At 37.7% G+C, this 24,101-nt stretch overlaps 1 protein-coding gene across 8 annotated transcripts in view; it reads left to right on the top strand.

The window, feature by feature from the left end:
- The window catches only part of ARHGEF9 (Cdc42 guanine nucleotide exchange factor 9), a 206,966-nt gene that overhangs the window by 105,200 nt on the left and 77,665 nt on the right, over positions 1–24,101 (top strand). For all 8 annotated transcript variants that reach the window (XM_082609866.1, XM_082609865.1, XM_082609869.1 and 5 more), the window contains one exon: positions 10,293–10,472. In XM_082609866.1, the coding sequence (XP_082465992.1) occupies positions 10,293–10,472 (180 nt within the window). The remainder of the gene's footprint in view (positions 1–10,292; positions 10,473–24,101) is intronic.

The raw sequence follows: 24,101 nt of genomic DNA, 5'->3' as shown, positions 1-24,101 counted from the left end.
TTTCTTGCTGATTTATATGAGTTCCTTGTATATTCCAGATATTAATCCCTTGTCAGTTTTCCAAGTTGCAAATAGTCTTCTTCCTGTCATTCTCTTATTTTTTAATGGTTTTGTTTAATTTGAGAAAAAGACATCCTGAACAAAAGAAGAAAAGAAAACTAACAATTTAAGCATTCTGCTTCTAACTTACCTTTTGTCATCATTAGCATGAGAAAGAGCTAGTCATTTTGCAGTTATTCAACGTATATCTATTGAGCAGCAACTATATGCCAGGTACTATGTTAAACTCTAGAGATAAAGCTGTGAACAGGACAACCATGGTCATCATTCCCTAATTTTATTAAAATTATTTTCAAGACGTTTATCAGGTCTTCTGTCAGGTCTTAGGCTTCCAGGCAAAACAGTACATGATATCTGTAGAGAGTCAAGAGCTGAATGGGGCCCTGAAAATCTTTTCTGATATATGCATTTTAGAGATGGACACACTGAGGTCCAGACTTGCAAGGGCCTTTCTCTAAAGGGTTTTTCAAACCCTAGGTGCTCCAGAGGTTCTTTGATCCATCTTATTTCCCTGCGGTCTTTGGAATCTTCCCTGGAGGTCATGGTGTCAATTTGTATCCCATATCAAGGCACTAATTCTATTGGTTTGGGCAAAAGGTTTGTTCATTTTATCCATAAGATGGCTCTAGTAGCACTTAGTTGTCTTTAACATCATTTGAAACAATTTTGTTAGATTGTATGTGACAACTGTCATAGTGTGCATTTTAAAAAAGACATCAAAATTGGTGAATTTTTGTGTGGCCATTTTAATATTGAAGATGGAAGAAAAAAAGCAACATTTTCGGCATATTATGCTTTATTATTGTAAGAAAGGTAAAAATGCAACTGAAACACAATAAAAGATTTTTGCAGTGTATGGAAAAGTTGCTGTGACTGATTGAACGTGTCAAAAATGGTTTGTGAAATTTTGTGCTGGAGATTTCTTGCTGGATGATACTCCATGGTCAGGTGGACCGCTTGAAGTTAATAGCGATCAAATCGAGACATTAATTGAGAATAATCAACCTTATACCACGTGGGAGATAGCCGACATACTCAAAATATACAAATCAAGCGTTGAAAATCATTTGCACCAGCTTGGTTATGTTAATCGCTTTGATGTTTGGGTTCCACAGAAGTTAAGTGAAAAAAACCTTCTTAAACATATTTCTGCTTGTGATTCTCTACTTAAATGTAATGACAACGTTCCTTTTTTTTTTTTTTTTGTGGTACGCGGGCGTCTCACTGTTGGGGCCTCTCCTGTTGTGGAGCACAGGCTCCGGATGCGCAGGCTCAGTGGCCATGGCTCACGGGCCCAGCCACTCCATGGCATGTGGGATCTTCCTGGACCAGGGCATGAACCTGCGTCCCCTGCATCAGCAGGCGGACTCTCAACCACTGCGCCACCAGGGAAGCCCAAAACGTTCCATTTTTAAAACAAATTGTGACAGGCAATGAAAAGTGGATACTGTACAATAATGTAGAATGGAAGAGATCGTGGGGCAAGTGAAATGAACCACCACCAACCACACCAAAGGCTGGTCTTCATCCAAAGAAGGTGATTTTGTGTATATGGTGGGATTAAAAGGGAGTCCTTTATTATGAGCTCCTTCCAGAAAGCCAAACTATTAATTCCAACAAGTACTGCTCCTAGTTAGACCAACTGAAAGCAGCACTCGACAAAATGCGTCCAGAATTAGTCAACAGAAAACGCATAATCATCTATCAGGATAATGCAAGACCTCTTGTTTCTTTGATGACCAGGCAAAACCTGTTACAGCTTGGCTGGGAAGTTCTGATTCATCTGCCAAATTCACCAGACATTACACCTTTGGATTTCCATTTGGTTTGGTCTTTACAAAATTCTCTTAATGGATAAAATTTCAATCCCCTGGAAGACTGTAAGAGGCACCCGGAACAGTTCTTTGCTCGAAAAGATAAAAAAAAGATTTGGGAAGATAGAATTATGAAGTCTGAAAAATGGCAGGTGGTAGTGGAACAAAAGGGTGAATATGTTGTTCAATAAAGTTCTTGGGGAAAATGAAAAATGTGTCTTTTATTTTTACTTAAAAACCGAAGGCACATTTTGGCCAATCCAATAGCTCAATGCATTAGATCTAGACTTAAATCAACCTTCGTGGGTCTAGAAACAGAGTGACATAAATAGTCAACCTTCCTTGCCTATTACCATGACAGCCCCAGGGCTAATTCATGCCTTTTGTCATTGATTTGATAACGCCCACTGTAATGCCTTCACACTCATGCCCACTTTACTTCTAGGAGAGGTGAGCCTCTCAAAAACGACCTCTGTTCAATCAGTTCACACCCACTGCCATATCACTCTATTCTCTTTTACCATGCAGATAGAGTTAGAGGGCATTTGAAGCATGCTTAACAGTAAGATCTATAGACCCCTTCTGCTCCCTCTGCCCTGTGATGGGCCTTCAGAGGTCTTCTGAGTCTCCTCTTCTCCAGGACAAACAGCCCTGGTTCCTTCTACCGTTCTTCATGGTGTTGCTTTTCAGGGATCTCTCTACCCTGCTTACTTCCCACTGTCTCTGTATCCTTTACTCCATGTTCCTCTGAAAACAGGGCTCAGAATTGAATGCTGCTCCCCTGCAGTGGTGCAATTACCTTCCTATGACTTCTCATTCCACTCTCTCAATCTGTTTCTTCTTCATCCCTAACTTAAAATGACATTAGTTTTTTTTGGCAGTCATATTCCACTGCCAACTCATCTTAACTTATATGCCCTTGGGGGGAGACCTTCAGGTGGTAGAGGAGTAACACATGGAGATCACCTTCTTCCCTGCAAATACATCAGAAATACATCTACATGTGGAACAACTCCTACAGAACACCTACTGAACGCTGGCAGAAGACCTCAGACTTCCCAAAAGGCAAGAAACTCCCCACGTACCTGGGTAGGGCAAAAGAAAAAAGAAAAAAAAAACAGAGACAAAAGAATAGGGACAGGACCTGCACCTGTTGGAGGGAGCTGAGAAGGAGGAACAGTTTCCACACACTAGGAAGTCCCTTCACTGGTGGGGACAGGGGGTGCCAGTGGGTAAGTTTCAGAGCCACAAAGGACAGCACAGCAACAGGGGTGCAGAGGGCAAAGCAGAGAGATTCCAGAAAAGAGGATGGGTGCTGACCAGCACTCACCAGCCCAAGAGCCTTGTCTGCTCACCCACTGGAGCTGGTGGGGGCTGGGACCTGAGGCTTGGACTTCAGAGGTCAGATCCCAGGGAGAGGACTGGGGTTGGCTGCATGAACACAGCCTGAAGGGGGCTAGTGCACCACAGCTAGACTGATGGGAGTACAGGAAAAAGTCTGGAACTGCCTAAGAGGCAAGAAAACATTGTTTCGGGGAGCACGAGGAGAGGGGATTCAGAGCACTGCCTAAATGAGCTCCAGAGATGGGCACAAGCCATGGCTATCAGCACAGACACCAGAGATGGGCATAAAATGCTAAGGCTGCTGCTGCAGCCACCAAGAAGCCTGTGTGCAAGCAAAGGTCACTATCCACAACTCCCCTCCCAGGAACCTGTGCAGCCCACCGCTGCCAGGGTCCCATGATCCAGGGACGACTTCCCAGAGAGAACACACGGCACACCTCAGGCTGGTGCAACATCACACAGGCCTCTGGTGCTGCAGGCTAGCCCCGCGTTATGTACCCCTCCCTCCCCCCAGTTTGAGTGAACCAGAACCCCCTAGTAAGCTACTACTTTAACCCCGTCCTGTCTGAGCAAAGCACAGATATCCTCAGGCGACCTACATGCAGAGGCAGGGCCAAATCCAAAGCTGCACCCCAGGAGCTGTGTGAGCAAAGAAGAGAAAGGGATACTTCTTCCAGCAGCCTCATGAGCAGTGGTTTAAGTCTCCACAATCAACTTGATGTACCCTGCATCTCTGGAATACCTGAATAGACAATGAATAATCCCAAAACTGAGGTGGTGGACTTCGGGAGACACTGTAGACTTGGGGTTTGCTTTCTGCATCTAATTTGTTCCTGACTATAGGTTTATCTTAGTTTAGTATTTAGAGTTTATTATCATTGGTAGATTTCTTAATTGATTTGGTTGTTCTCGTCCTCCTTTTTTTAATATATATATATAGTTTATTCCTTTTTCACTTTTTGTGAGTGTGTATGTATATGCTTCTTTATGTGATTTTGTCTGTATAGCTTTGCTTTTAACATTTGTCCTAGGGTTCTGTCTGCTTTTTTTTTTTTTTTTAGTGTAGTTTTTAGCACTTGTTATCATTGGTGGATGTGATTTTTGGTTTGGTTGCTCTCTTCCTTCTTTTTTTTAATTACTTTTTATGTTTTATTGTGATAGCTTTATTTCATTTTATTTTATTATTTTTTTCTTTTTTCGCCCTTTTCTTCTGAGCTGTGTAGTTGATAGGGTCTTAGTGCTCTGGCCGGGTGTCAGGCCTGTACCTCTGAGGTGGGAGAGCTGAGTTCAGGACATTAGTCCACCAGAGACCTCCCAGCTCCATGTAATATCAAATGGTGAAAGTTCTCCCAGAGATATCCATCTCAATGCTAAGACACAGCTCCACTCAACGAACAGCAAGCTACATTGCTGGACACCCTATGCCACACAACTAGCAAGACAGGAACACAAACCCACCCATTAGCAGAGATGCTGCCTAAAATCATAAAAGGTGACAGATACCCCAAAACACACCAGCAGAAGTGGACCTGCCCAGCAGAAAGACAAGATCCAGCCTCACCAGGAAGCCTACACTACCCGCTGAACCAACCATACACTGGGGGCAGACACCAAAAACAACAGGAACTACGAACCTTCAGCCTGTGAAAAGGAGACACCAAACACAGTAAGTTAAGCAAAATGAGAAGACAGAGAAACACACAGCAGATGAAGGAGCAAGGTAAAAACCCATCAGACCAAACAAATGAAGAGGAAATAGACAGTATGCCTGAAAAAGAATGCAGAATATTGACAGTAAAGATATCCAAAATCTTGGAAATAGAATGGAAAAAATACAAGAAATGTTTAAGAAGGACCTAGAAGAACTAAAGAGCAAACAAACAATGAACAACACAATAAATGAAATAAAAAATTCTCTAGAAGGAAGCAATAGCAGAATAACTGAGGCAGAGGAATGCATAAGTGACTTGGAAGATAAAATAGTGGAAATAACTAATGCAGAGCAGAATAAAGAAAAAAGAACGAAATGGATTGAGGACAGGATTAGAGACATCCAGGACAACACTAAATGCAACAACATTCGAATAACAGGGGTCACAGAAGAAGAAGAGAAAAATGGACTGAGAAAATATATGAAGAGATTATAGTTGAAAACTTCCCTAATATGGGAAAGGAAATAGTTGATCAAATCCAGGAAGCACAGAGAGTCCCATACAGGATAAATCCAAGGAGAAACATGTCAAGACACATACTAGTCAAACTGTCAAAAATTAAATACAAAGAAAAAACATTAAAAGCAGAAAGGGAAAAACAGCAAATAACATACAAGGGAATCCCCATAAGTTTAATGGCTGACCTTTCAGCAGAAACTCTGTAAGCCAGAAGGGAGTGACAAGATATATTTAAAATGATGAAAGGGAAAAACCTACAACCAAGGTTACTCTACCCAGCAAGGATCTCATTCAGATTCGACAAAGAAATTAAATCCTTTAAAGACAAGCAAAAGCTAAGAGAATTCAGCACCACCAAACCACATTAAAACAAATCCTAAAGGAACTTCTCTAGGCAGGAAACACAAGAGAAAGAAAAGGCCTACAATAACAAATGCAAAGCAATTAAGAAAATGGTAGTAGGAACATACATATCAACAGCTACCTTAAAAGTAAATGGATTAAATTCTCCAAGCAAAAGGCATAGACTGGCTGAATGGATACAAAAACAAAAGCCATATATATACTGTCTACAACAGAGCCACTTCAGACCTAGGGACACACACATACTGAAAGTGAGGGGATGGAAAATGTTATTCCATGCAAATGGAAATCAAAAGAAAGCTGGCATAGAAATTCTCATAACAGACAAAGTAGGCTTGAAAATAACTACTATTAAAAGAGACTAAGAAGAACACTACATAATTATCAAGGGATCATTCAAAAAAGAAGATATAACAACTGTAAATTTTGATGCACCCAACATAGGAGCACCTCAATACATAAGGCAAATGCTAACAGCCATAAAAGGGGAAATCGACAGTAATGCAATCATAGTAGGGGACTTTAACACCACACTTACACCAATGGACAGATGATCCAAAATGAAAACAAATAAGGAAACACAAACTTTAAATGTTACATTAAACAAGATGGACTTAATTGATATTGATAGGGCATTCCATCCAACAACAACAGAATAAACATTCTTCTCACGTGCTCATGAAACATTCTGCATATCTTGGGTCACAAATCAAGCATTGGTACATTTACGAAAATTGAAATCGTATCAAGTATCTTTACAGACCACAGCGCTATGAGACTAGATATTAATTACAGGAAAAAACCAGTAAAAACATGGAGGCTAAACAATACACTACCAAATAACCAAGAGATCACTGAAGAAATCAAAGAGGAAATCAAAAAAATACCTAGAAACAAATGACAATGAAAACACGACGACCCAAAACCTATGGGATGCAGCAAAAGAAGTTCTAAGAGGGAAGTTTATAGCCATACAATCCTACCTCAAGAAACAAGAAACATCTCAAATAAACAAGCTACCCTTATACCTAAAGCAATCAGAGAAAGAAGAACAAAAAAACCCCAAAGTTAGCAGAAGGAAAGAAATCATAAAGATCAGATCAGAAATAAATGAAAAAGAAAGAAGAAAACAGTAGCAAAGATAAATAAAACCCAAAGCTGGTTCTTTGAGAAGATAAACAAAATTGATAAACCATTAACCAGAGACATCATGAAAAAAAAGGGAAAAGATGCAAATCAATAGAATTAGAAATGAAAACGGAGAAGTAGCAACTGACAGTTTGGAAATACAAGGGATCATGAGAGACTACTACAAGCAACTATATGCCAATAAAATGGACAACCTGGAAGAAATGGACAATTTCTTAGAAAAGCACAACCTTCCGAGACTGAACCTGGAAGAAATAGAAAATATAAACAGACATATCACAAGCACTGAAATGGAGACTGTGATTAAAAAATGTGATTAAAAATCTTCTGACAAACAAAAGCCCAGGACCAGATGGCTTCACAGGCAAAATCTATTCAAACATTTAGACAAGAGCTAATACGTGTCCTTCTCAAACTCTTCCAAAGTATAACAGAGGGAGAAACACTCCCAAACTCATTGTACGAGGCCAGCATCACCTTGATACCAAAACCAGAGAAAGATGTCCCAAAGGAAGAAAACTACAGGCCAATATCACTCAAACATAGATGCAAAAATCCTCAACAAAATGCTAGCAAACAGAATCCAACAGCACATTAAAAGGATCATACACCATGATCAAGTGGGGTTTATCCCAGGCATGCAAGGATTCTTCAATATACGCAAATCAATCAGTGTGAGAAACCATATTAACAAAGTGAAGGAGAAAAACCATGTGGTCATCTTAATAGATGCAGGAAACGATTTCAACAAAATTCAACACCCATTTATCATAAAAATTCTCCAGAAAGTAGGCATAGAGGGAATTTATCTCAACCTAATAAAGGCTGTATATGACAAACCCACAGCCAACATCATTCTCAATGGTGAAAACTGAAACCATTTCCACTAAGATTAGGAAGGAGACAAGGTTGTCCACTCTCACCACTATTATTCAACGTAGTTTTGGAAGTTTTACCCACAGCAGTTAGAGAAGAAAAATAAATAAAAGGAATACAAATCAGAAAAGAAGAAGTAAAGCTGTCACTCTTTGCAGATGACATGATACTATATGTAGAGAATCCTAAAGATGCTACCAGAAAACTATTAGAGTTAATCAATGAATTTGGTAATGTAGCAGGATACAAAATTAATGCACAGAAATCTCTTGCATTCCTATACACTAATGATGAAAAATCTGAAAGAGAAGTTAAGGAAACAATCCCATATATCATTGCAACAAAAATGCTAAAATACCTAGGAATAAACCTACCTAAAGAGACAAAAGACCTGTATGCAGAAAAATATAAGACACTGATGAAAAAAATTAAAGCTGATACCAACAGATGGAGGGATATACCATGTTCTTGGATTGGAAGAATCAACATTGTTAAAATGACTATACTACACAAAGCCATCTACAGACTCAGTGCAATCTCTATCAAAGTACCAATGGCATTTTTCACAGAACTAGAACAAAAAATTTCACAGTTTATATGGAAACACAAAAGACCCCACATAGCCAAAGCAATCTCAAGAAAGACAAATGGAGCTGGAGGAATCAGGCTCCCGGACTTCAAACAATACTACAAAGCTACAGTAAACAAGACAATATGGTGCTGGCAGAAAAACAGCTATATAGGTCAGTGGAATAGGATAGAAAGCCCAGAGATTAACCCATGCACCTATGGTCACCTTATTTTTGATAAAGTATTCAAGAATATACAGTGGAGAAAAGAGAGCCTCTTCAGTAATTGGTGCTTATAAAACTGGACAGCTACATGTAACAGAATGAAAATAGAACATTCCCTAACACCATACAGAAAAATAAACTCAAAATGGATTAAAGACCTAAATGTAAGGCCAGACACTATAAAACTCTTAGAGGAAAACATAGGCGGAACACTTTATGACATAAATCACAGCAAGAACCTTTTTGACCCACCTGCTAGAGAAACGGAAATAAAAACAAAAATAAGCAAATGGGACCTAATGAAACTTAAAAGATTTGCACAACAAAGGAAACCAGAAACAAGTTGAAAAGACAACCCTCAGAATGGGAGAAGATATTTGCGAATGAAGCAACTGACAATGGATTAACCTCCAAAATTTACAGGTAGCTCATGTAACTCAATATCAAAAAAAAAATCCAAAAATGGGCAGAAGTCCTAAATAGACATTTCTCCAAAGAAGATGTACAGATTGCCAACAAACACATGAAAGAATGCTCAACATCACTAATCATTAGAGAAATGCAAATCAAAACAACAATAAATAGTAGTATAAATAAATGCCAACACATTATTGGCATAAGTTATTAATTTGCAAAGTGTTTTAAAGCCACTCATTAATGGCTGAATTGGAGGGTAAGAAGAGCTAAGGTCAGTGAAATTTTGGTAGGGGTTGGTAAAGGGCATTGAAGCCAGGGATGAGGATCTTCCTGGAGTATGCCTAAATGACTTCATTGCAAGCTGTGTTAGAGGAGACAAAATGGAGTTAGGGCCAGAAGTGATAAGTCACTCACCATAAATGCTCCTCATTAGGGGCCCAACAAGTGTTATAATAATCACATTTAACTTTTACATGAAAGTAAGTGACCATAATTCATTCTCACCAGAACATTTTCACATGCTAATGATTTTTAATGAGGACAGTGGCCATTAGTTAAAAATCTACACCAGTAGTTTTAGAATGGAAAACTGTGTTTGGTTTCTTTTGCCCTGACTTACAATGTGTCCTCAGTCTGATTGTGTTATCTCGGTGCTCTCTTATCAGACCAAGAATCTCTTTCATTGATTCTTCCTTCATCAGTGGCTAGCTATATTAATTCATCCATTTATTCACAAATGTGTCCAAAATACTTACCCTGTTAAAAACACCATGCCTGGCCACTTGTGAGCTTGCTGGCTAAGCTCATCCTAACTATCTCTCCTAGCCAGCTACCTTAGATGGCTAAGACACCCACTTTAAAGAATGGTTTGTTTTTGTCAATTCCTGTTCCCTTTTGGGAAGTTTTCCTCTCCGACCTTTTGGATTGGTCCTATAAGAAATAGAACATTAGATTTGTGAATCAATCCAGCTAAACCAGTAACTCACTACTAAAGCAAGTGAAAATGTTTGTGCTTAACCAGATTCTGAGAAAGGGTCCTATGACTTTTGGGGGTCCTTGTCATAAAAGGCTCTATGCTCTGGAGTCTGCAGTCTGAAGACCTTTGCTTGAGATCCATCTTTCCTAATTATTCACCAGTGGAGTGACTTCCTTCTTTAAACCCCAATTTTCTTGTATGAAAAGTGTAAATGGTTATTCCCTGTCTACTTCATGGAACTGAAATAAGGCTCCCAAATGCTCAGGAAGTGGTAAAGCCCTCAGGGAGTGAAGGTCATCCTCAACCTGGGCTTTTGCTTTGTCTGCAGGGCTACCTGAAGCAATGCCGGAAGAGAAGGGACATGTTCAGTGATGAGCAACTGAAGGTGATCTTTGGGAACATTGAAGACATCTACAGGTTTCAGATGGGCTTCGTAAGAGACCTGGAGAAACAGTACAACAATGATGACCCCCACCTCAGCGAGATAGGACCCTGCTTCCTGGAGCACGTAAGCATCTTCCCCTTTGGGGAGGGTTTTGAGAGACGTTTGGAAGCCATGGAAGGAGTCTCTGAGCTATTTGGTTCTGCTCAGTTGCTTTGTCCCATGGTAGGGGATGGATTCCTCTCTGACCCTGATGTTCATCCCCTTGCTAGAGTATGAGGACTTAGGAAGGTACTGTGATTTGTCCAAGGACTCTTCTTCTTTACTGTTCCCCCCAACTTTTTTCTCTCCTTCCAGATAATTATCAGTATGATTTTTCTTCAACTTCTCTTCTCTGTTCCTATGGGGCTCAGTTTCCATGGGGCCCAGTGTTTTGGGAGGGACTCTGAACAAATTCATATATTCCAGGAATCTGAGAAATCGGAGAGACCATGGTCAGCATGAAACTGGACCCCTGCAAGGCATTTAAGGGAGAACACTAGGGTAGGGGAAGTGACAAGTGTAGGAAAAGGGGCCACATGATTTAGAGGAAGGAACACTAGGAATCATGGAAGTGAGGATGTGAGTCCTGTCTATAATGATTGTCTGGGTAACTTTGGGTAAGTTCCTTACTGTCTTTGGGCTTCCTCACATGGATTTAAGAAGGTTTCACTTTATACCTCTGTGGTTCTCTAATATCTTTTGTGTCTAATTCACAGGTGACCTAGTTGTTTTGACAACTCTTCTCCCCCATTTTATAAAGTATTTATTTTTAAAGAGGTAATACATGCACATGGTATAAAATTCAAATGACACATGAAAGTGTGCAACTATAAGAGTAAGTTTTCTTGCAAATTCTCCTGCTTTGACTATGGGAATGTGTAGTGGAGAGATAGCCCTAAGGCCACCCGTATGTTCAGTGATTTGCTACAAGTCCCGGGACTCAGCATATAGTCGTACTAATGGTTGTGATTTAATACAACTAAAGGATACAAAGCAAAATCAGCTAAAGGAAAAGGCACTTGGGGCAAACTGTGAAGGAAACCAAGTGTAAGTTTCCAAGAGTCCTCTCCCAGTGGAGTCACACAGGATGCACTTAATTCCCCTTGCAATGAGTTGTGACAACAGTTTTGAAATGTTGTCTACCAGGGAAAATTATTAGGGACTCAGTGCCCAAGATTTCTATGGGTGGCTGGTCATGTAGGCACACTCTGCCTAGCATGTACCAAAATTCCAGACTCCTAGAAGGAAAGCAAGTATTCTGCATAAACCACATTGTTCATACAAATAGTTTAGGCACAGTGAGCCACTCTTGTCAGGGAATGGTGAAAAATCTCTTGAGATCCAAGTTCCAAGATGCCAGCCAAAGGCCAACCTTTCAAGCAGGGCTTTTTAGAGATAGCCATCTCAGGCCTGATATGTTAACTCTTTTTTGCACACTATTAAACTGGTTCAGCCATTCCAGAAAGCACCTGGGTAGTATTTATCAAAGTTAAGCATGTGTATGACCTTGGGTTCCATTCATGAATATATATCCCAGAGAAATTCTCATAGAGGTCCATGAGGGAACATTTACAAGGCTGTTGATTGCATGGCAGTGTTGTGTGTGGTGGAGTGCAGTTAGAAGCAACTTAGGTATTTATCACCAGGGTATGGATGAGAAACATATGGGGGATGCTTACTGTAAGGTATTATATAGCAAGGAACAAGAGACCAGTTGTATGTACCCGATATCAATGTGTGTAAATATCATAAATATAGTCTTGAGCTGGGAAAGTAGAATATGGAATAGTGATTCTCAATTGGAGTCTACCCTGTGCATTGTAAGGTGTTTAACAGCATTCCTGGTCTCTATCTACTGGAGGCCAGTAGCACCCTCCTAGTTGTGACAACCAAAAATGTCTCCAGACATTGTCAACTGTACTGAGGGACAAAAAAGAACCACTGATCTATTGAAATGATCATATACTTTTACACTGTAATCTGTTAATGTGGTGAATTTGGTTTGAATAATTTTCATATGTTAAATGAACATTGTATTGCTGGGATAAACCCTACCTAATCATGGTGTATTATCCTTCTTTATGTATTAGTTTGCCTTTTTAAAAATATTAGATTGTTTACCCTCTTTTAATTCAGTTCTAGGATTTATTTATTTATTTATTTATTTGGATTTCATTCTTTATCATCTTTGTTTAGGTATAATTTACAAACAATAAAATTAACCAAATGTCTACTTCGATGGGTTTTAACAAGTGCGTATAGTTGTGTAACTACCGCCAAGATATGGGACATCTTTATCACTTTGTCAAGTTCTAATGTTCTCCCTTTGTTGTCAGTTTTTGCTCTCACCCTCGCCCTTGGCAAACACTGATCTGCATTCTGTCACCATAATTTTGCTTTTTCTAGAATGTCATATAAATAGAATAATGCAATAGTGATATTTTGTTTAGCTTCTTTCACTTAATTTCTTTGATATCCATCCATATTTTTGCCTGTATTAGTAGTTGGTTATTTTTCTTTTTATTGCTTAACGATAATTCCATTGTGTGGATATACCACTCATTCACCAGTTCATTCCAGGACATCTGGGTTGTTTACTAGGTTGTTTCCATCTGTGGGATTACTGGGTTGCATTGTAGGTATTTGTTTAATTTTATAAGATACTGCCAAACTGTTTTCCAAAGTTACTGTATCATTTTGCATTCTCACTTCTAATATATAAGGGTTGCAGTTGTTCCACATGGTTGTCAGCACTTGGTATTATCAGTATTTTTAATTTTAGGCATTCTAATAGGTGAATAATGGCATTTCATTGTGGGTTTAATTTGCATTTCCCTAATGGCTAATGGTATTGAGCATTTTTTCATGTGCTTATTTGCCATCTGTATAAAACCTTTGGTGAAGTATCCTAGTCTTTTGCCCATGTGGGTTGTCTGTTTTCTTACTATTTAGTTCCAAGCGTTATTTCTGTATTCTGTTTGCAAGTCCTTGGTCATATATGTGATTTTCAAAGGTTTTCTCAGTCGTGGCTTAGTCTTTCATTTTTTCTTAACGTTGTCTTTGAAAAGCATAAATTTTTAATTTTGTTGAAATTCAATTTATGACTTTTTCATGGTTCATGTTTTTTTGTTTCTTATTTAAGAAATCTTTGCCTAACCCAAAGTCACAAAGCTTTTCTCCTGTTTTCTTATAGAAATTATGTAGTTTTATTTCTTATATTTAGGCTATGATCATTTTTGAGGTACTTTTTATATATGGTGCAAAATAAGGTTCAAGGTTAATTTGCTTCCATATGGATATTCAGTCATTCCAGCACCTTTGTTAAAAAAAACTATTAATTTCTCCATTGAATTACCTGGGCATCTTTGTCAAAAATCAATTGATCATATATGTGTAGTTCTATTCTTAGGAACACTATTCTGTTCCAGTGTGACTATATGTGTGTGTATATATATATATATATATATATATATATATACACATATATATATATATATATACACACATATATATATATATATACACATAGTAATACCACACTGTGTTTTCTTCTTGTTTTAACTGAGATATAATTGTCATATAGCATTATATCAGTTTCAGGTGTACAACATAATAATTTAATATTTATATATATTGTGAAATGATCACCACAGTAAATCTAGTTAACATCTATTACCATACATAGTTACAATATTTTTGTCACACTGTCTTGAATAATGTAGCTTCATAGCAAGTCTTGAAAGCAGGTAAATTCCTTCAAATTCATACTTTTTCAAAACAATTTTGGCTCTTTTAGGTGATTTGTATTTCTATATAAATGTATCTTATCACAAGGAGAATTTTGTTCTCTTTATTTTATCTATATGAGATGATGGAAGTTAAATAAACATTGTGGTAATCATTTCACAATATATGTAAAGCAAGCCATCTTGCTGTACACCTTAAACTTATACAGTGATGTTTGTGAATTATTTCTGGATAAAACTGGGGGGTGGGTGGGAAGAATCAGCTTGCTTAGTTCTAACAAAAAGCAAGGACAACAACAACAAAAAAGAATTCTTCCAGCTTTTTGATTAGGATTACATTAAATCTCCCAGCATTGTTTCTAGTTTTCACTTGTATAGGTCTTGATCTTATTTTTAAAAATTGATTTCTAAGTAATTAAGTTTTTGCTGCTTTATAAATTGTATTTTTATTTCAATTTCCTATAGTTTGTTGCTATGATATAGGAATGCAAGTCATTTTTTTTATACAGCTGTCCCTCAGTATCTGCAGGAGATGTGTTCCAGGACACCCTGCAAATACCAAAATCCACAGATGCTCAAGTCCTTTATATAAAATGGTATAATATTTGCATATAACCTATGCACATACTCCCATATACTTTAAATCACCTCTAGATTACTTATTATGCTTAATACAATGTAAATACTATGTAAATGATTGTAAATAAAATGTAAATGCTATATAAATTGTTACTGGCATGCAAAACAAAGTTTTGCTTTTTGGAACTTTCTAGAATTTTTTTTCTGAATATTTTCCATCTGCATTTGGTTGAATCCACAGACGCAGAACCTGCCAATATGGAGGGCCAACTGTATTGACTTTGAATCCTGATACATTATTGAATTCACTAATTGGGTCTAGTTTTTCTTTCTTAGATTCCTTAGGATTGTATACATATACAATCACATCATCTCTAAATAAAGGCAGTTTTATTTCTTCTTTTTCAATCTGTATGACTCCTATTTTCTTTGCTTGTCTTATTGGACTAGCCAAGACCTTCAGTACAGTGTTAACTAGAAGTGTTAACAGCAGGCATCTTTTGTTTTGTACCTGATTTTTAGGGACAAAAATTCAGCATTTACTATTAAGAATGATATTAACTTTTAAGTTTTTCATGATCACCCTTTATCACATTGGGAAAGTTTCTAATCCTGGTTTGCTGGTGGCTTTTATCATAAATGTATTTTATCAAATGCTTATTGAAATTATTGAAATAATCATATGGTTTTTCTCCTTTAATCTGTTAACATGGTGAATTGGATTGGGATATCTCCCTCCTAATCATGGTGTATCATCCTTTTAGTGTACTATTTGGCCTGATTTTTAAAATTAGGTTACTTGTCTTTTTATTATTAAGTTCTAGTATTTTTTTTATATATTGATGCAAGTTCTTTATTAGATGTGTGTTTTTCTGATTTCTTTTGATATGTATGGCTTGCCTATTTAGTTTTTTTTAATAATAGTTTTTTTAAGTCTATGTGTAATAACTCCATCTTGATATTCTTGGTCTACCAGTTTCTATTTTCTATTATTTTTCTTAGGTTTTGCTCATGTCTTATATTCTTATGCACCAGGTTATTTTTGAATGAGTACTGAACAATGTATACAAAAAATTGTAGAGATTTTTGTAAAACTTGGATATAATTTCAAACTTACAGAAAAGCTAAAAAAAATAAGAACAGTACAAAGGGTACCCATACAGGCATACCTCAGAGATGTAGGTTTGGTTCCAGACCACCACAATAAAGTGAACCACCCAATTTTTTTGGTTTCCCAGTGCATATAAAAGTTATGTTTACATTATGCTGTTGTCTATTAAGTGTAAGGCATTATGTCTAAAAAACAATATATATGCCTTACTTAAAAATACTTTGTTACTGAAAAATGCTAACCACCATGTGAGCCTTCAGCAAGTCATAATAATTTTGCTGGTGGAGGGTCTTGCCTTGATGTTGATAGCTGCTGATCAGGGTGTTGGTTGCTGAAGGTTGGGGTAGCTGTGGCAATTTCTTAAAATAAAACAATGAAGTTTGTTGTCAATTGATTTTTCCTTTCATGAATGGTTTCTCTGTAGCATGCACTGCTGTTTGACAGTACTTTACCCAAAGCAGAATTTCTTTCAAAATGGAAATTCTCTCAAACCCTGCCACTGTTTTAGCAACTGAGTTTATGTAATATTCTAAACCTTTTATTGTCATTTCAACTATCTTCACAGCATCTTCACCAGAAGTTGATTCCATCTTCAGAAACCACTTTCTTTGCTCATCTGTAATAAGCAACTTCTCATCCATTAAAGTTTTATCATGAGATTGCAGCAATTCAGTCACATCTTCAGCCTCCACTCCTAATTCTACTTCTCTTGCTATTTCCATTATATCTGAAATTACTTCCTCCACTGAAATCTTGAACTTTTCAAAGTCATCCATGAGGGTTGGAATCAACTTCTTCTGAACTCCTGTTAACATTGGTATTTTGACCTCTTCCCATGGATCACGAATGTTCTTAATGGCACCTAGAATGGTGAATCCTTCCCAGAAGGTTTTCAATTTGCTTTGTCTAGATACATCAGAGGAATCACTGTCTATGGGAGCTATAGCCTTAAAAATGTATTTCTTAATCATAAGACTTAAAAGTCAAAATTACTCTTTGATCCATGGGCTGTGTTAGCAGGCATGAAAACAACATTAATCTCATTGTACATCTCCATCAGAGCTCTTGGGTGACCAGGGAAATTGTCAATGAGCAGTAATATTTTGCAGAGAATTTTCTTCTGAGCAGTAAGTCTCAACAGGGGACCTAAAATTTTCAGTAAATCATGTTGTTGTAAACAGAACTGCTGTCATCCAGGCTTTGTTGTTCCATCTATAGAGCACAAGCAGAGTAGATTTAACATAATTCTTAAAGGCCTCAGGATTTTCAGAATGGTAAATGAGCACTAGCTTCAACTTAAAATCAACCAGCTGCATTAGCTCCTAACAAAATAGTCAGCCTGCCCTTTTAGGCTTTGAAGCCAGTCACTGACTTTTCCTCTCTAGCTGTGAACATCCTAGAGGGCATCTTCTTTTTATGGAAGGCTGTTTTGCCTACACTGAAAATCTGTTGTTTAGTGTAGCCACCTTCCTTTACTATCTTAGCTAGATCTTCTAGATAACTTGCTGCAGCTTCTACATTAGCACTTGCTGGTTCACCTTGAACTTGCTGCTTCACCTTGTTATGGAGATGGCTTCTTTCCTTAGACCTCATGAACTAACCTCTGCTAGCTTCACTCTTTTCTCTGCAGCTTCCTCACCTCTTTCAGCCTTTGTAGATTTGAATAGATTCCTGTTCTGGATTAGGCTTTGGCTTAGGGGAATATTGTGGCTGGTTTGATCTTCTATCCAGACAACTAAAACTTTCTCCATATCAGCAATAAAGCTGTTTCACTTTCTTATCATTCGTGTGTTCAGTGGAGTAGCACTTTTAATTTCCTTCAAGAACTTTTCCCTTGCCTTCACAGCTTGGCTGTTTGGTACAAGAGGCCTAGCTTTCAGCCTATCTCAGCTTTTGTCATACCTTCCTCACTAAGTTTAATTATTCTGGCTTTTGATTTAAAGTGTGAGACGTGTCGCGTCCTCTCACTTGAACACTAGAGGCCACTGTAATGTTATTAATTGGCTTAACTTCCATATTGTTGTGTCTGAGGTAATAGTGAGCCCCAAGGAGTGGGAGAGAGATGGAGGAACAGTGGAGCAGTCAGAATACACAACATTTATACAGTGAATTTACCTTCTTACCTGGGTGAGGTTTGTATCACCCACAAACAATTACAACATTAACATCAAAGATCACTGCTCACAGATTACCATAACAAATATAGTAATAGTGAAAAAGTTTGAAACCTTCCAAGAATTACCAAAATGTGGCATAGAGACATGACGTGAGCAAATGCTGTTGGAAGAATGGTGCCAATAGAATTGCTCAACCAGGATTGTCCCAAACTTCAACTTGTAAAAAACAGTGAAGTGCAATGAAATGAAGGATGCCTGTATACCATTTACACAGATTCACCTAATATTAACATTCTATTTTTTAGTTTTCTAAAGAACCTCCATACTGTTCTCCATAGTGGCTGTATCAATTTACATTCCCACCAACAGTGCAAGAGGGTTCCCTTTTCTCCATACACTCTCCAGCATTTATTGTAGATTTTCTGATGATGCCCATTCTAAATGGTGTGAGGTGATACCTCATTGTAGTTTTGATTTGCATTTCTCTAATAATTAGTGATGTTGAGCATCTTTTCATGTGCCTCTTGGCCATCTGTATGTCTTCTTTGGAGAAATGTCTATTTAGGTCTTCTGCCCATCTTTTGATTGGGTTGTTTGTTTTTTTGATACCATATGACCCAGCAATCCCACAGCTGGGCATATACCCTGAGAAAATAATTCAAAAAGACACATGCACCCCAATGTTCCTTGCAGCACTATTTACAATAGCCAGGTCATGGAAGCAACATAAGTGCCCATCAACAGACGAATGGATAAAGAAGATGTGGTACATATATACAACAGAATATTACTCACCATACAAAGGAAGGAAATTGGGTCATTTGTAGAGACGTGGATGGACCTATAGACTGTCATACAGAGTGAAGTAAGTCAGAAACGGAAAAACAAACACTGTATATTAACACATATATGTGGAATCTAGAAAAATGGTACAGATGAACCAGTTTGCAAGGCAGAAATAGAGACATAGATGTAGAGAACAAACATATGGACACCAAGGGGAGAAAGCAGGGGGAAGGTGGTGGTGGGATGAATTGGGAAATTGGGATTGACATATATACACTAATATGTATAAAATAGATAACTAATGAGAACTTGCTGTATAGCACAGGAAACTCCACTTCGCTGTGCAGTAGAAACTAACAGAACATTTTGAAACAACTATACCTCAATTTTAAAAAAAAGCATTCTACTAATTTTGATGAATAATTTGAATGTGCTCACACTCTCCTAACCCCTCCTCCCCTCTCTCTACATGTACACACACACACACACACACAAACACACATACACATACACACACGTATATGTTTAACTCGCATACATCACTAATCTTTACCCCTGAATAGTCCAAAGTGTATGTCCTAAGGAATATTCTATGGAGACAATTTGAGTCTCTGGGTGATATGATTCTTTCAAACAGAAATTTATTATATTTTTCAATCTTTTCTAACTATTCTCAGTGGTAAGATTTATCTAAAACTATTTAGTCTGCCACTACCAGAAATCGAACCTCTAACCTATCACTTTTTATGATCCAGTGCCAGAATATTTTTGCCACTGTGTGTTTTACTATTTTCAGGGCCAGTCATCTCTCATTACCCTTCCTTTAGAGAATTTACGAGCTATTCTTACTTATATATTTATTTTTTAAACATCTTTATTGGAGTATAATTGCTTTACAGTGGTGTGTTAGTTTCTGCTGTATAACAAAGTGAATCAGCTATATGTATACATATATCACCATATCACCTCCTTCTTGAGCCTCCCTCCCACCCTCCCTATCCCACCCCTCTAGGTGGTCACAAAGCACCGAGCTGTTCTCCCTGTGCTATGCAGCTGCTTCCCACTAGCTATCTATTTTGCTTTTGGTAGTGTATATATGTCAATGCTACACTCTTACTTCATCCCAGCTGAACCTTCCCCACCACGTATCATCAAGTCCATTCTCTATGTCTGCAACTTTATTCCTGTCCTGCCCCTAGGTTCATTAGAAACATTTTTTTCTTTAGATTCCATATATATGTGTTAGAACACAGTATTTGTTTTTCACTTTCTGACATACTTCACTCTGTATGACAGACTGTAGGTCCATCCACCTCACTACAAATAATTCAATTTTGTTTCTTTTTATGGCTGCATAATATTCCATTGTATATATGTGCCTCATCTTCCTTATCCATTCATCTGTTTTTTTAAAATAATCTGGTTTTTATTACATGGTTTTTTACCACTTACAAAATTATTGTTTATCAGCATCATATTAATTGGGAAGCAGCCTTGTTTGATGGGGAAAACATAGGTCAACATTGTGAAGATGGTTCATTCTCCCCACATGATCTATAGCTTCATGCAATTCCAGTAAAAATCCTATCAGACTTTTCATAGATATAAACAAGCTGATACTAAAATTTATATGGATGACACTAGAATTGTTCAAAAAATAAAAGTTGAGAAAAAATAAAGTAGTTGATGGGCCACACTACCTGATTTCAAAACTAACTATGAAGTTAGAGTAAACCAGACAGTGCAGTATAGGTGAATGGATAGACACATAGATCATTGGAACAGAGTAGAAAGTTCAGAAATAGACTTACTTATATTGGGTCAGTTGGCTATGTTTCTGGGTCGTTTATTCTCTGAGGTTTTTGTATATGGTTTTTATAGTATTGTCACCCTGAAACAGCAATTATCATTTTATCACATGAGTTAATGTTGAGAAAGACTATTTTTCCCTCATTAATCTTTTTCTGTTTTACTCGAAAAGCCTGTGCAATCCAACTCAGCTTTCTTCATTAGTCACCTGAAACTCCTCTCACTAATGTCATCAGTGACCTGTTTACCAAACCTGTATTTATCTACTAGACCTCTGTGTGGCATTTGACATACTCTTACCTTCAAATTCACCTAAAACGTGCACATAACATTTTATCAGTCAGCTTGGGCTGCTATAACAAAATACCATAGACTGAGTGACTTAAACAACAGAAATTTATTTTCTGACACTTCTGGAGGCTGGAAGTCCCAAGATCAGGATGCCAGTGTGGTCAGGTTCTTCTGAAGGAGGGCTTTCTTCTTGGCTTGCAGATGGTTGCCTACCTGCTGTGTCTTCATGTGGTGGAGAGAGAGCGCTCTGGTGTCTCTTCCTCTTCTTACAAGTTCTACGGGATCAGGGCTCCACTCTTATAACCTCATTTAACTTTAATCCCTCCTTAAAGGCCCTATCTGGAATACAGTCACAAGGGAGTCTAGGGCTTCAACATATGAATTCAGGGAGGACACAACTGAGTCCATAGCAATATTATTTTCATGTTTTATTTTATTTTATTATAACTGTTTTGCTATTTTACCCCACTAGACTTTGAGCTCCTTAATGGATGGGAATTGTACCTAGTTTGTCTTTGTATCTCTAGTACTTGATACGTAATAGGCACCCAGTAAACATTTTATTTTTTTATTTTTATTTTTATTTTTTAAGAGGTGGGAAGAGTGTTTTTATTATTTTTTATTAGTTTCTGCTTTACAACACAGCAAAACAGTCATACATATGCATCTGTTCCCACATCCCTTACCTCCCGCGTCTCCCTCCCTCCCACCCTCCCCATCCCACCCCTCCAGGCGGTCACAAAGTACCGAGCTGATCTCCCTGTGCTATGCGGCTGCTTCCCCCTATCTATCTACCTTACGTTTGGTAGTGTATATATGTCCATGCCTCTCTCTCGCTTTGTCACAGCTTACCATTCCCCCTCCCCATATCCACAATTAATTCTCAAGTAGGACTGTGCCTTTATTCCTGTTTTACCCCTACGTTCTTCATGACATTTTTTTTCTTAAATTCCATATATATGTGGTAGCATACGGTATTTGTCTTTCCCTTTCTGATTTACTTCACTCTGTATAACAGACTCTAGGTCTATCCACCTAATTAAAAATAGCTCAATTTCGTTTCTTTTTAAGGCTGAGTAATATTCCATTGTATATATGTGCCACATCTTCTTTATCCATTCATCCGATGATGGACACTTAGGTTGTTTCTATCTCTGGGCTGTTGTGAATAGAGCTGCAATGAACATTTTGGTACATGTCTCTTTTTGAATTATGGTTTTCTCAGGGTATATGCCTAGTAGTGGGATTGCTGGGTCATATGGTAGTTCTATTTGTAGTTTTTTAAGGAACCTCCATACTGTTCTCCATAGAGGCTGTACCAATTCACATGCCCACCAGCAGTGCAAGAGTGTTCCCTTTTCTCCACACCCTCTCCAGCATTTATTGTTTCTAGATTTTTTGATGATGGCCATTCTGACTGGTGTGAGTTGATATCTCATTGTACTTTTGATTTATTTATTTTTCTAATGATTAATGATGTTGAGCATTCTTTCATGTGTTTGTTAGCAGTCAGTATATCTTCTTTGGAGAAATGTCTATTTAGGTCTTCTGCCCATTTTTGGATTGGGTTGTTTGCTTTTTTGCTATTGAGCTACATGAGCTGTTTATAAATTTTGGAGATTAATCCTTTGTCAGTTGCTTCATTTGCAAATATTTTCTCCCATTCTGAGGGTTGTCTTTTGGTCTTGTTTATGGTTTCCTTTACTGTGCAAAAGCTTTGAAGTTTCATTAGGTCCATTTGTTTATTTTTGTTTTTATTTCCATTTCTCTAGGAGGTGGGTCCAAAAGGATCTTGCTGTGATTTATGTCATAGAGTGTTCTGCCTATGTTTTCCTCTAAGAGTTTGATAGTGTCTGGCCTTACATTTAGGTCTTTAATCCATTTTGAGCTTATTTTTGTGTATGGTGTTAGGGAGTGATCTAATCTCATACTTTTACATGTCCCTGTCCAATTTTCCCAGCACCACTTATTGAAGAGGCTGTCCTTTCTCCACTGTACATTCCTGCCTCCTTTATCAAAGATAAGGTGACAATATGTTCGTGGGTTTATCTCTGGGCTTTCTCTTCTGTTCCATTGATCTATCTTTCTGTTTTTGTGCCAGAACCACAATGTCTTGATTACTGTAGCCTTGTAGTATAGTCTGAAATCAGGGAGCCTGATTCCTCCAGCTCTGTTTTTCGTCCTCAAGATTGCTTTAGCTATTCGGGGTCTTTTGTTTTTCCAAACAAATTTTGAAATTTTTTGTTCTAGTTCTGTGAAAAATGCCAGTGGTAGTTTGATAGGGATTGCATTGAATCTGTAGATTGCTTTGGGTAGTAGAGTCATTTTCACAATATTGATTCTTCCAATCCAGGAGCATGGTATATCTCTCCATCTATTTGTATCATCTTTAATTTCTTTCATCAGTGTCTTATAATTTCCTGCCTACAAGTCTTTTGTCTCCTTAGGTAGGTTTATTCCTAGATATTTTATTCTTTTTGTTGCAATGGTAAATGGGAGTGTTTTCTTGATTTCACTTTAAATTTTTCATCATTAGTGTACAGGAATGCCAGACATTTCTATGCATTAATTCTGTATCCTTCTACTTTACCAAATTCATTGATTAGCTCTAGTAGATTTCTGGTAGCATCTTTAGGATTCTCTATGTATAGTATCATGTCATCTGCAAACAGTGACAGCTTTACGTCTTCTTTTCCAATTTGGATTCCTTTTATTTCCTTTTCTTCTCTGATTGCTGTGGCTAAAACTTCCAAAACTATGTTGAATAACAGAGATGAGAGTGGGCAGCCTTATCTTATTCCTGATCTTAGTGGAAATGGTTTCAGTTTTTCACCATTGAGGACGATGTTGGCTCTGGGTTTGTCATATATGGCCTTTATTATGTTGAGGAAAGTTCCCTCTATGCCTACTTTCTGCAGGGTTTTTATCATAAATGGAGGTTGAGTTTTGCGAAAGCTTTCTCTGCATCTATTGAGAAGATCATATGGTTTTTCTCCTTCAATTTGTTAATATGGTGTGTCACGTTGATTGATTTGTGTATATTGAAGAATCCTTGCATTCTGGAATAAACCCCACTTGATCATGGTGTATGATCCTTTTAATGTGCTCTTGGATTCTGTTTGCTAGTATTTTGTTGAAGATTTTTGCATCTATGTTCATCAGTGATATTGGCCTGTAGTTTTCTTTCTTTGTGGCATCCTTGTCTGGTTTTGGTATCAAGGTGATGGTGGCCTCATAGAATGAGTTTGGGAGTGTTCCTCCCTCTGCTATATTT

Source organism: Mesoplodon mirus (assembly GCF_964341445.2).
Source record: "Mesoplodon mirus genome assembly, chromosome: X".
In the NCBI taxonomy this organism is placed as follows: Eukaryota; Metazoa; Chordata; class Mammalia; order Artiodactyla; family Ziphiidae; genus Mesoplodon; species Mesoplodon mirus.
Note: the sequence above shows the minus strand (reverse complement) of the source record. Positions and strands in the feature narration are given on the sequence as shown.